This window comes from Rhinolophus hipposideros (assembly GCF_964194185.1).
Source record: "Rhinolophus hipposideros genome assembly, chromosome: 4".
Taxonomy (NCBI): domain Eukaryota; kingdom Metazoa; phylum Chordata; class Mammalia; order Chiroptera; family Rhinolophidae; genus Rhinolophus; species Rhinolophus hipposideros.
Window position 1 is genome coordinate 100,597,142 of NC_138050.1, and position 12,833 is coordinate 100,609,974.

The following is a 12,833-nucleotide window of genomic DNA, read 5'->3' on the forward strand; positions in this document are numbered from 1 at the left end:
TATTAGGTGAATTTTTTGAGATACACAAAGAGGAAAACAAAAATCACCTTCAATTGCACCATCTAGAAATAATCACTCTGAATGTATTCACCTACATCTGTATAGATAATCTCCTAACATACAAACTGTGGGTACAACACATACAAAAACATACAGCTGGAATGATCTATACGTTGATTAGAAACTGCTTTTACTATGTGGATAGAAACATCTGAAATGGAGTCACTAATATCAAGGGGCCCTGAAGTGAACCTGGGCAGGGGTCCCTGGGGGACTTGGCTTTATGCACGTCCACACCTGGATTGCACATGAATGTTTAGCCTATGCCTACCACAAACGGCTGTGCCTGTTGCTCTTCTCAGATGGAGGCTTATTTCTATGAACTCCAACCTAACAACCAGCACAGTAACCTATCCTGTGTAGACTGATGTTAGTTACATTTGTCTGTGCCAATCATAATTCTTTCAAAACAACTTAGGTAAGCTGGCAGGTTTTGCCTTTATAAACTTGTGTCTTTTTCCTCCCTCCTCAGAGCACATTTCACGTTCCTCCTGAAGCTGTGTCTCCCAGATGTGAAATCCTATAGACCCCAAAGGAACTTCTGGTTTGCTCTGCAGCCTCAGCTCTTTCTTGTGCAACAATCACTTAGCAATATACTGAGAACCTTCTTTCACGGCATTATATAGTCTTCTGAAGGATGATTTATTTCAAGGCTGCTGCATATAGATATGTGATTAATTAACCAGTAGCCTAGTGTCAGAGGTTTATGTGTTCCTAGCGTAATTCTGAGAACTGCAAATTTAGGTAACTGTGTCAAGTGGCAATGAGTCAAGCAAGGGCCTCTGGGACACAGCGGCTCCAGAAGTCACGGCGGGCTCATTAAAGACCCTGTGACACCCTGCCTGAAGCATCATGACACAGATTCTGTCTTGCAGCTTCTCTAGGAATATTTCTCCCCGCTTCTCTATTAGTGATGGAGAGTCAAATAAAACATCCCTTCTTTAACCACTTCCCAGGATGTGACTCACTGTGCCCCAGAACTGGGGGGAAGTGTTGCTGAGCAGTTTCGTGCCTCCCTGGTATCATGGGCATTCACCCAAGTGAGAAAGAAGAGTCTCTAAGCCATTTCAATACCAGAGGGCTTACTATAATAATAATTTCTAATTGCCACAAACTTCAATTACCAGGGCTTCTAAGTACCGTAAGTCCTCACTTAACACAGTCAACAGGTTCTTAAAAACTGTGACTTTAGGCAAAACAACATACGATGAAACCAATTTCACCATAGGCTGACTGAAAGAAACAGGAGTTAAGTTCCTACGGCATATTTCTGGTCACAAAAATATCAGCAAACTTTTAAATAAAGACTCAATGCACTTCTAATATTATACATTGAAATAAATGTGAGCTATATGTACATTTAAGAAAGATTAATAAAAACAAGTAAGATCATTATTTCCAACCCGCTTATTACAGTTCAGGATTGAGGTGGCCAGAGCCTGTCCCGGTGGCTTAGGGAGCAAGGTGGGAACCCACCCTGGACAGGACCGGACGCCCTTCCATCACAGAGCACACTCATACCCACACCCACACTTACTCAGACTGGGACAGTGTAGACACACTATTCACCTCACGTGCACATCTTTGGGATGTGGGAGGAAACCGGAGGCCCTGGAGAAACCCACGCAAACATGGCAGAACGCGTGAATTCCACACATGGTCAATGGCTCTAGCCAGGAAACGATTATTTTTCCTCATCAATGTTGTAACAAAATGGCGTTATTTGAGGACCTGCTGTACAAGTATCATATAGCGGCTGGGGGAATTTCCAAAAAAGGGAAGAAAGTAATTATTTCTTTCAATTATTATTTTTTCATTAGTTGCGTGGCACCAAACTGTGCATGGCTAACTGGAATTCTCTAAGACGTCTTCTTGTCCTCACCTTCTGTATCCATACTGTAGATGAGTGTCTTCAGGCCTTTGATTAATGAAGCTTTGGGTAACAGTGTTAGGAGCCAAGATACAATAGCTTTATGTCACCAACTGTGTTTTGATGAACAATGCAGTACGAAAGCATGGGAGAATTAGGACAAAGATGTTCATAAACAGTACATCACTGTGCTAAGAAGTTGGTAAAGCATGTGTTTTAATATGGTCTGGTATTGATTCTTTTGGCCGGTGCCCCACTTTAACAGTGCTATAGTCACAATTTAAGTTTTAGATGGAGAGGTACAGAAGAAAATCAATAGACACTATCTCTCCACTACCAACCAGCTACACATCTATAGCTTGTCCCGCCACACTCCCATTTAAGGGACGTCATAGATGCTTTTGGGTGGGCCGGACCAGTTATCAGGCTTTTCATAACCTCAGGTGTCCTTTTTGACCACCTCAAAGATACAACTTCAATTCCCAAAGGTTCACGTGAAAGAACACACTATTTACTCTATATTTTCTATTTCATTAACATATAAAAAGCTTAAAAAAGATTCACTGGTTACACAAGGAGGTCTGTCTGAAAACAAAATCATGTCGAATTATTGTGTCTGAGCTTTTAAAAATACAGAGAAACATGCTTATATTGTTAAGCTGTGCAGAAAAAGAAATAGAAACCAGTCTTTTGCAGTGTTATAACTAACCAGCATTTCTTTTCTTCTTTATTATTCATGTTTACATTTTCCAAAGTGACTAGGTATTATTTTTATACGAAAAACAGATTTTGTGTTTGAAATGTTACACACTGTTGGAGGGCAATGAGCTGATCTACTAGAAGTATTTTCTATATGCACCGATAGAATCACAGGTGAGAATTTGACAACCTGTGCCAATGTTGAAAAGGATAATCCCTATTTCACAATCAGACATTCCTACCTATTATTTACAAACTAAAAGGAAAAATTAGGAATAAATACTACTAAGGAATTCTTTCCTATGCTTAGGAAAGGAAAAAGAAAAACAACTCACGCACTTACCCAGATTCTGTCACCTAAATTCCCTCAAAAATATTCTGATTTTTCCCCCCAAAATTGTGCAAACCACACTTAAAATCCAACAGCACTGTGTTAATTTGGCTCAAATATAAGCTGAAAACATATTTCAACATCCTGTCAGAATGAGATACTAAGAGTGTCAATAAAATGACACTAACATAAATGTAAATTCAGATTGCTGTTACAAGTGGCTGCTTGGCTCTGGGAAGATGTTAGGTTGCTATAGTATTTTCCATAGCAACTTTGCATCTTATTACATAAATATTCCCCCAGTATCCTTCAAGTCTGCTAAGAAAACAGGATTAAATCTACTTATGTAATGATCCTGCATCAGCCCTAATCAGGATGAAATGACCAGAAAACATAATAAACTGTGATCTAGATCGTGATTTTCTAAGGGAAACCAACCGCTGGGGTCTGTGCACGGGCAGCTGTGGTGAACCTGCTACTCACTGGCCATTTGTCCGCAGTCTTCCCAGGTCAAGGTCTCTGTAGCTTTTCCTGAAAATTGGCTGTTAACTTCCTCACTTTTCTGCTCTGCCCATCATCAGCCTATGCCCTTCACCAGGCTTCAGGGGCTCCTATCACTAGGCAAGAAGCCAGGGCTTAACAAAGCTGGAGTCTCCTCCGCCAGTGCAGCTGGGAGCCTGAGCTGGTGTGGCACACAGGAAAGCATTCGGAGAGCCCACCCAGCTCCATGCTAGTCCCGACCTGCGTGGATGCTCGGAGAGCCTCCGAGAGGGCTCAGCCGAGTTTTGTGGAGGTGCAACACAGTTGGGTGGTTAGAGTATCGGGGAAATTCTGTGCTTTCCTGGACACGATTCGATTTCAACAGCACAAATCAATTTCACGTGAAACTCATGCGTATGGAAAATGTGTGCATATATGAGAGAGATGTCAGGATAACGGCACTGTCAGGTGCTACATAAAAATAAAACTATAAGGGGACTAAGCTTGACAACAGTTTCAGCTCCAAATGTGAATTTATAAAACAAGTAAACACAGTCTGGTTGGGCAGAAGGAGCATTTCATTACAAAGGAGACCTATGCTACAGGTTCAATCTAATAACCTCTGTCTCTTATGTTTAAAAGGTAAAGCAATTTACAAAAATAAATACTTTTCAGAAACATGTTCAGTATGAAAGCGGAACTGTAACTGTTTATGAAATCAGGGCACTGAAAAATCTTCCCAAAATAAACATGTATTTAAATTCTTTGGCAAGATTAGCAGGTGTTTCTTGTTGTTGTTGTTTGTTTTTTTCTTATTAAGGATGAAACAGAAAAAGCCTTGGCTCCCTGGAAACGAAGGTCTATTTCAAGACCTTAGGAATGAAGCATGCTACGCAGCCCACCGGCAGATTTAGTTCATCATCTTTCAGCCATATTAGTTTTAATTAATCACATTTTCTTGTTTGGCATTTGGGTTCCCAGAAGATATTCCTTTGTGGTTGCAAATAAAATGCTTGCCTTTAACTTGGTGGTCACTGACGGACACACACCACTGCTCTATTTCTCCTTCAGGCTATTACGTGTAAAAACAGAAGTCTGCACATAGCTTATCCTTCCAAACTTCCTCTCAGCACTGAGGCCCTGCCTTTGGGGTCTGCTGGTGCGGGAAGCTCCTCCCTGACACGTGGCCCCAGACTGAGCCATCTCACTTTCCATGCTGAATGCTCTTGTCCCTCTGCCTAGTTCTCAGCCACTCTAGAGTGAGCCTGCTTAGATCCTCTTCAATGCAATTGAAAGCTTCCACCCGCTGGGAGAGACACGGCCCCCTTCAGGTGGTCCCATCTGTTGACTGCAGGACCCTTGTCTCACAACCAGTCGCCCCTTCCTTCTGTACCCAGTCTGGTGCCTGGGGCAGCCGTGAGACTCTTCTTAGGCTCCTGCCTGATGGTGCCTTCCCCACTGGGTATCCTGGATGTCTTTCAAAAGCACTGCCATACAGGAAATAAACCAAATCATGAAAACAGGCAGTCCTGGTGTTCAAAGAGATCAAGGGGATAGCCAGAGAGAGACTTATTATTATTACTTGTTTTAACCTAAAGCGTCCAGCTCCATAGAAAACAATTCGGACAGATGGAATACTACTGGTTCCAAAGAAACTTAATTATGAATCCCTAAGTTGACCGAGTTGGCTGAAAGATTTGGAAAGTCCTTATTTGACTTGCTATTGAAATTAGAAGGAAAAAAAAAAAGTCTGTACCTATGGTGTGGTGAGTTTCCATGGGAAATTGACAACTCAGAAAACACTCTTGGTAGTTAAAGAGTATTGGCTCCTGCAAAGCACCCAGAGTTTAAATGAGGTGTGATTAAAATCCAAGAACATCTGTACATTATGGAATGGTTTAAGGGGTGTCCATTAAGCAAAGGATGTATTCATTGTCACTCTTCTAAAATTTGTGTTCAACGTACGATGTGTACTCACTAAATATTGGACGAGGTAATGTACACTGTATAGTGATGTTCATTTTGGTTTACACTGAATTTAAGTTAATGGCTTTAGGACATGCTTGGCATTAAGGCATTTTATTTTTTAGTAATTTAACGTGTTTATCTCTTCTCTTCTAAAAGTGTCTCACACCCTTGAGTACACTGTGTCTAACCCTCTCCGTACCCCCTGGGTCCCACAGTGCCTTGAACACGAGAAGGTGCTCGACGAATGTTTGTTGAGAATTAGAACGATGCTGAGTTTTGCCTGTCTGGGATGTAGCCTATTAAGTACGTCGTCCTGAATTTTTTATGTATAAAAGTTCTGAAAATTTGGGGGAAATGGATCAACTTTGTTTAAACACGCTTCTTAATGCTTGCCATCTAAATCTAGTAAGAGCACAGATTTTTCGGGTCACCATCTTCCTATCAACTTACGGGACACAGGCATAGAAAACCAAGAGCAGAAGAAGGGGAAATTGCGGTGAAGTCAATAAGCTTTACTTGGGCACTGAGTTGCTGAGAGGCCTAAGGCCAGGTGCAGGAGGACGAGAGAGATACCACGCGGAGTTAACAGTTACTGACTGTGTTATACTTGCTAACAGGTACTTACTATGTGCTCAACACTGTAATAAGGGCTTTCCAGGCACTGACTCATGTAACTCTCCCCAGCGATACTAAGACTACCCAGGCTCTGCGTCTGAGGCCTCACAATCTGGGACAGACTTCCTTTGTTCTTCCCTCGTTCCTCTGTGCTCTCCTGCTCTACCTGCGCTGCCCACCTGGGGGAAGGAGAAGGAGAGAGAGAGAGGGAGGAGGAGGAAGAGACCTGGCTTTTAAAGTGGGTCTTGATTCCTGTGGGAGGTAGACTATGCAACAATCAAGTCGAAGTTTTATCAAAAATTCTCCTCATGGGCTTTGGAACAGGCTGCCAGTCTTCTTGAATGAACGCTTTGATAAATCTGTCCTGATTTTCAAATTTACAAACAAAGCTCATTTTCATGTTTTTATCAGCATCTTAGTTTTGCTCCAGCTAACTCCCTTTTCCCTGTAAGATTCAGCTGACAAGGAACAGTGAGCAGCCTGCCCAGAATTATATCGCACTTCAGCAGCACTGGGGAACTCTAGCCAAAGACACACTGTCAATTCTTAATTGTGGTAAAAAGCAAAAGCACCATGAAGTATTCTTCATAACCAGAAGATCAGAGATATATTGAACGCTGATTAAAAAAAAAATTAAACTCAAGGTCTGATGCAAGTCCTCACATAATGCATTATGCTCTTTCTAGAAACCAATTCTCTCCAGCTCCCCGTCAGAAATAAAGTGGTGCCTATCAGTTTTTGTTCTAGGGGAGAGATGAAGAGGAAAGCCAAATCTGGTGGACCAGACTCAAATGTCTGGTGGGGGGACGGCCTCACCACAGACCTCGCACAGGCAGGAAGCTCCCAGGAGGATACCCTTCCCCTCCCTGGAATTTCCAGGAATTCCTGCGTCAGCTACTGCTGAGGAGGTCTGAGGTGAAAATCTCACCATTTTGCAGAAAGGAAAAAGGCAAGAGATTCTTTAAAAGGATAGAGGATTTTACTTCTATTATAGCATTTGGCAATTCCTCTGAATTAGAGCTACATTTTGAGAAGCCTATTCATGGGTGACTGACAGATGCAAATTTGCACCTAAAATGAATGCTGTGTCACCTAAGGAAATGCGACTGAAAGGTGTGTTTCCCTCTCAGACTATGGGGCCTCATCCCTCCATCCCTTCACACCCCCCCCCACCCCTTCAAGCAGCAGTTTGATGGCGTCTGTCTGAGGCTTGGTCAAAACACTAGATGGGAGTTCTTGCTCTCGGCTCTGTCCCCAATACGTGGGCTGAAAGAAAAACAGGTGCCTGCCTTTTGGAAGGATCTCCGGGGCCCAGTGGAATAAAAGAGGTTAGTGGCTTGCCTTTCCCTCTAATCAGTCCTGAGCTTTCCTCATAAACCATACAGCACGTTCTCTGGTCCATCTCATTTTGAAAAGCACGAAAAAGGCTTTGAACTCCTGGGGACCTGGCATTTGAACTCGAGTTCTTTCATCTCCTCCCTCAGAACATTCACTGTTGTACTCATTAATTTCCACTGACCAAGAAACAAGCCTAGCGAAAGCTTCTGAAAGTTCAGGTCTCACTTCGGGCTCTTATTAGATGCCTGGGGAAAACCAAGAGAGGTCTGGGAAGAGGGGTCTTCCATCCTTCCAGAGAGAACCCTATGGTCCCTGCTGAGGGGCGGGGAGAGGTCCTTAGCTTCTCTGTGGATTCTCCTGCAGCAGACCTCAGGGGCCCACCCATGTCTGCAGGAGCCCCTCTGTGAGCCTACTGTTCTGAGTCATTATTATTCTGGCTCTATGCTAAGTAGGCTACAAAAAAAAAATGTATATACAAAAAGTATATACATTTCTCACTTGGGAAATTGATAGGTTGTTTTCTTGTTTTTGTTTTTTAAAGCCATCCTTCCCCCCTGCTTAAAAATAAAAGCTACAATTTCAAATCAAAACTTCTGATGAACTCAATTCTTTCCTCCTATACCTTTTTTATAAGATGTGAAGTAGCCAACCTTCCCCTCATCCAGAGATTTCAAAAATGATGAAAGCTTTTGTGAGCAAAACAAGTTTTATTTCTTTATTGGAAAGATTTCATTGAATTTAAGAAAATCACACTAAAACATGCTCTTTTGATGTATGAAGATTTGCAGAATAGAAATGCTGGGAGGAAGGTGGTTTCCCCAAATAAGAAAATCCTTCCCCAATAATCAACCAGTTCTGAGAAATCTGATATGGGCTTAGTAGGAGACACACACTGACACATAAATGCCAGGTTCGTTTTTCAGACAAAAGATATGTGGCTTCAAATAATAGTGGCATGATGTATTTTTTTTTTAATGCTAAGCTTCCGAAAGACTTAAGTGAATGGAATTGGAGGATAAAAAGGAAAATTTCCAAGGTAGTGGTTCTCAAATTTTAGCATGCAAGTCTTAAACCCCAGATTACTGGATGTTTCTCATTCAGTAGGTCATGGATAGGTCCCGAGAATACACATTTCTAGTAAGCTCCTAGGTGACGCTGACCTTGCTGGACTGGGGACCACACTTCTGAGAGCCACTGCGCTAAGGAAGTTAAACTCCCTTCCGATATGCCTGGATGCAGGAGCTTTTCCTCCCCACCATTATTTACGCCGCTGCCATTCTCGTCTAAGCCTGGGAGAAACACAGCATCTGACCACTCTGCCATTGTGACAGCCTGGTCACTTTGGAATCTTCCACCAACAAATTAGCAAAGGTTCTCTGGTTAACTGAACCTTTCTGTTAAAAAGCTTGGGACAGGCTGTTTTATTCACTGGAACATATGAGGAGACAGATCAAAGCTATGTTAGGCCTCTACTTTGCTTTTTTGATGATGGTGGCAACTCTCAGGCCCTCTAGACTACGCTCTCCCGCATGGACACGCAATCTCCTTTGGTGTCTCTTATGTTTGAGCGAGCATTTCCCTGGGCTGCTTTTACAACACCAAGGGATTTACATCTACATAATTGGAGGAGAGAGTTTTAAATCAGTATCTCAGAGGAGATAGAGCACATAACCCAGGGCTCATTCTGAGCTTTTCTCCTTTTTGCAACTCCAGAGTGATGCCCCGTTCTGGATACCCAGTGGGCCAAGCCTTCAATCGCAGGTTAGATGAACTCAAATTTATTGGAAAAAAGTCTAATTCTCCAGCACATTGGCTCAGAGGCTAGAAAGCTTCTTTAGGGATTAAACAATTCTCATGTTAGAAGTACACTGACTGAAACGAGATTTTATCTGGACTTCAGCATTAAAGATGACTGCCATACTCTGGAAAGGGATTTTTTTATGGGAATAGGCACATATCCCTGAGAAAAGGCTAATGGCCCCAGACCTACATATAAAGAAACAACTGGAACAATGTAAATTACTATGCTCTGAGGAAGGAGAGTAGAGTTCTGTTAATAAAAGGCAGAGTCACTCAGAGATGAAGGTTTAGTATAACTCAAGTAAACATGAGTTATGTGGTCGCTTCCCAACACGTATGCCCCACCTCAGAGTAGGAAGGTCACCATGACAAGTCACGGGTATAGGGCAGTTGTTAGCATTACCTGATTCGTCGACTCTCATTTTTTTAGTAGGGCTGTCACAGGTCTCATCATCTGACATTTCCATTTCTTCTTCACGCCGGATGCCCATGAGCTGCTCACTTTGAGCATTCCGGAGTTCCTGGAAGTTAAGGATACATGAGTGTCAGTCACAGACACGCGTCAACATACCTTTTCCCAATGGTCTCTTAGTTATTATGACTGACATAGGAACACATAGTAGAATCTGAAGTCTCTACCTCCCAAACATTGCCCCGTCCAATCTAGGATGAAGTTCTGAGGGGTCTGGGGGTGGGGGTGGGGCAGGGGCTGGAACGATGGGGATTTGCTGTCAGGCTTGGGATAAATTTCTGCTCACCAATAAAGAATCAAGGGCTCTTCAGCAAATTATTCAATCTTTGAGTCTCAATTTCCTCATTTGTAGAAAGGGAAATAATATCATCTACCTGGCAGGGCTGTTGTGATTACACAAAAGTACCTATCACCATGGCTGGCACATAAGAGGGGCTCATAGCTAATGATCAGGAATAAGCAAGGAAACTTTTCAAAGACCCAGTCTGCCACTGACCTACTGGGTAACTTCAGGAATGTTCCTTCAGCAATCTTAGCCTCAATTTACTCACTGGGACACTGTGACAATCAGTTTTGAGGCTAAAGTAAGTTAATGCACGTAAGACGCTTACGACCATGCTATGCACTTGGTTCTCTAAGCTGATAATGTAGATCACTGTTATTCTTCATACAAAATGGTGCCCGTGTGTGGGCATGCGCCCAGGTGTGATCACACACACACACACACACACACACACACACACACATGCACGCACACACGCACGCACAACTCATTCAAATATCCAAATGGTAAAATCAAAAAATGTTGGAGACAAAATGAAAACAGATGCCTTCTTTTTTTGGTGTTCCACATTATCGTGTAGGGTTCATTGTTTTCGTTGTGGTGGTGGCTTTAGCACCCTTTAAGATCTTAGCATCATAACATGTGTTCTCTACTTGATAGGGGTGTGACTGCAGGCAAGGCATTCCATTTCTCTGAGCCTTTGTCAACTCACCCAAAATGGGGAAGAGTAGCAATACAAGGCTGTTTGAATGGAAGAGTGTATGTGAAAACCTGTAAAAAGTAAAGAATGACGGAATATATGTTTTTCACAACGGTGCCCAAACATCGGGACATTGTAATCCTTTTTGTTAAATAATTGAATTCTTATTTTGCATCAACCTGCATATTATGTATTTGTGAATCCTTACCCATTTTGTTCTCTTATATGTACTGTCTTAAGGAAAAGGGCTGCCTTTTCCTTTTTTTTACCCCATTTAAATTGAAGTCTCTAAAGAAAAGTCAGTTAAAACGGTTTCACTTTATAATAAATAAACCGATGAGGAACAATAGTACTCAATTATAACACCTAATGCATTAATGGCATGACTTTAAGCATTGTTCTAGCGCCCATTTAATTGATGTACAGGCATTAGTCTGTGGTATGGGTTCTCTCAATTCACTTCTCTCCTTAGCTCACAGATTTTAGCTGTAGCATGACGGAAAGGAAATTATTTACTGCTTACACTATTTGTATGGCCAACTCTGAAGCCCGGGAATCACCAATGCAGAGGACAGGGAAAGGGGTTGGCGGAGAAGCTAGGTCCCCGCCAACACAGGCAGTCCTGAAAGGCTACTAGGATGACAGGCCATGCCTCCTTACTTGACTGAGTCACCCAGTAGAAAGAGGTGGCAATTCTGCTTTAAACAATACCACTGGGTATCAGAGGCAAATGGAACACGTGATTAGTGGGGACGTTTCCAGGTTGTGAACAGCTAATTTTTCTGCCGACAAAGAGCCCAATTCCCAAAGAGGTGGCCTGAAAATACTTAAAACGAGGAAAAGTCAGGTGGAAAGAATAAATGAGGCTGAAAGGGCCTATTGTTTAGTCCCTACAATTAATGACAAACTGTCACACAGTAGCTGTTCTTGTGGGGAAGGGCGGTAGGCAGGAAAAAGTGGGAGGGGAAGCAGAAAAAGCGGGGGGTGTTCCCACAGGGTGTCCCTGGTTCAGCAGTAATTCACTGGTACACGCTAATACATCTGTAAAGGTGTTGCAGATAATTAACAGATGCTGTACATGGGAACGCAGAAAAAAAAATCAAGCCAATTATCAAGCTCATATGTAACTGAGAAATCATCCACAATGTTAAATTACCAACTGGTACTTAATCAATTAAGTGACACGTAGGAAAGAAAAATCAAAGGCAATTTAGAATTCTATTGCCTAGCATATCAAAAGAGGTGGTGGGAGAGGTAGGGAGTCACAAAGACCCTTTCCAGGAGCACTTTTCAGGACTGCATCCATTTCTACCTCTCAGTAAAGCAAAGCAAGCAGGCTTCCTTGGAACAAAGCTGGAAGCTTTGCATGTCCTGCTCTGCAGTGGAGAGAGCCCAGGCCCAGAGTGGGGAGCCAGGGCTAACGGAGGGGATTGGACACAGTAGGAAGAGAGATTTACATCAATGCCTGCTACGCGCTGACACTTGTATACTAATGTCAGCCTTTCTCTACCCAGGTTTATTCAGCATCATGCCACTTGCCTTTCTCTTAACATTTCTTTTAATCATGCTTGCTTTTATGAAAAAGAAAACAAACAATTCATAGATGCTCCCCAAATATGAATCACAGTTTATGGATCTGATTTGTGCTTCATGCCCCTCGATTTGTATATATCCTCATAAACAAGGGCTCTTTCCTCCTGAAAATCAACCTTCACTCCCACTGATCTCCATTCAGTCTAGGAGAGCGTTAGGTATGCACCCTTTGTTTTTCTGGACCCTGAAAAATTAAAGCAGAATCTCACCTCCTCCTCACTCATAGTCCTGAACGGAGGAACAGAACTGCGTCACTCACCAAGTACCTTCTTAGGCATTTGTGAACAAAACAAAAAATGTCTTTCTTAACAATAAATTGCACTAGCACTTTAAGTGTCCCATTATTGTGAAGTCATTCGGAATTCACCATAAAAACAGTGATAATAAAGAATTCATTTGGTATTCATGTGGATATTATACCCAGTGCCATTGGTATTGAAGTGTAATTTAGCATTAGTTAATGGGCACTTAAAATGCTACCCGAATGACTGATGTCACAGTACTTTGTGCCTCCTCAAACTCTATGAAACACTTATTTTACAAGTGTGAGTCAGAATCATTAAATACGTAAACCTTACCTTCTATACCTTTGGAATTTTGACAGAGGGGAGTATCATTTAGAGA

General features: G+C 42.3%; 1 protein-coding gene across 9 annotated transcripts in view; it reads right to left on the minus strand.

Moving 5' to 3' along the window:
* The window catches only part of ENOX1 (ecto-NOX disulfide-thiol exchanger 1), a 512,775-nt gene that overhangs the window by 90,925 nt on the left and 409,017 nt on the right, over positions 1 to 12,833 (minus strand). For all 9 annotated transcript variants that reach the window (XM_081045517.1, XM_081045515.1, XM_081045511.1 and 6 more), the window contains one exon: positions 9,565 to 9,682. In XM_081045517.1, the coding sequence (XP_080901643.1) occupies positions 9,565 to 9,682 (118 nt within the window). The remainder of the gene's footprint in view (positions 1 to 9,564; positions 9,683 to 12,833) is intronic.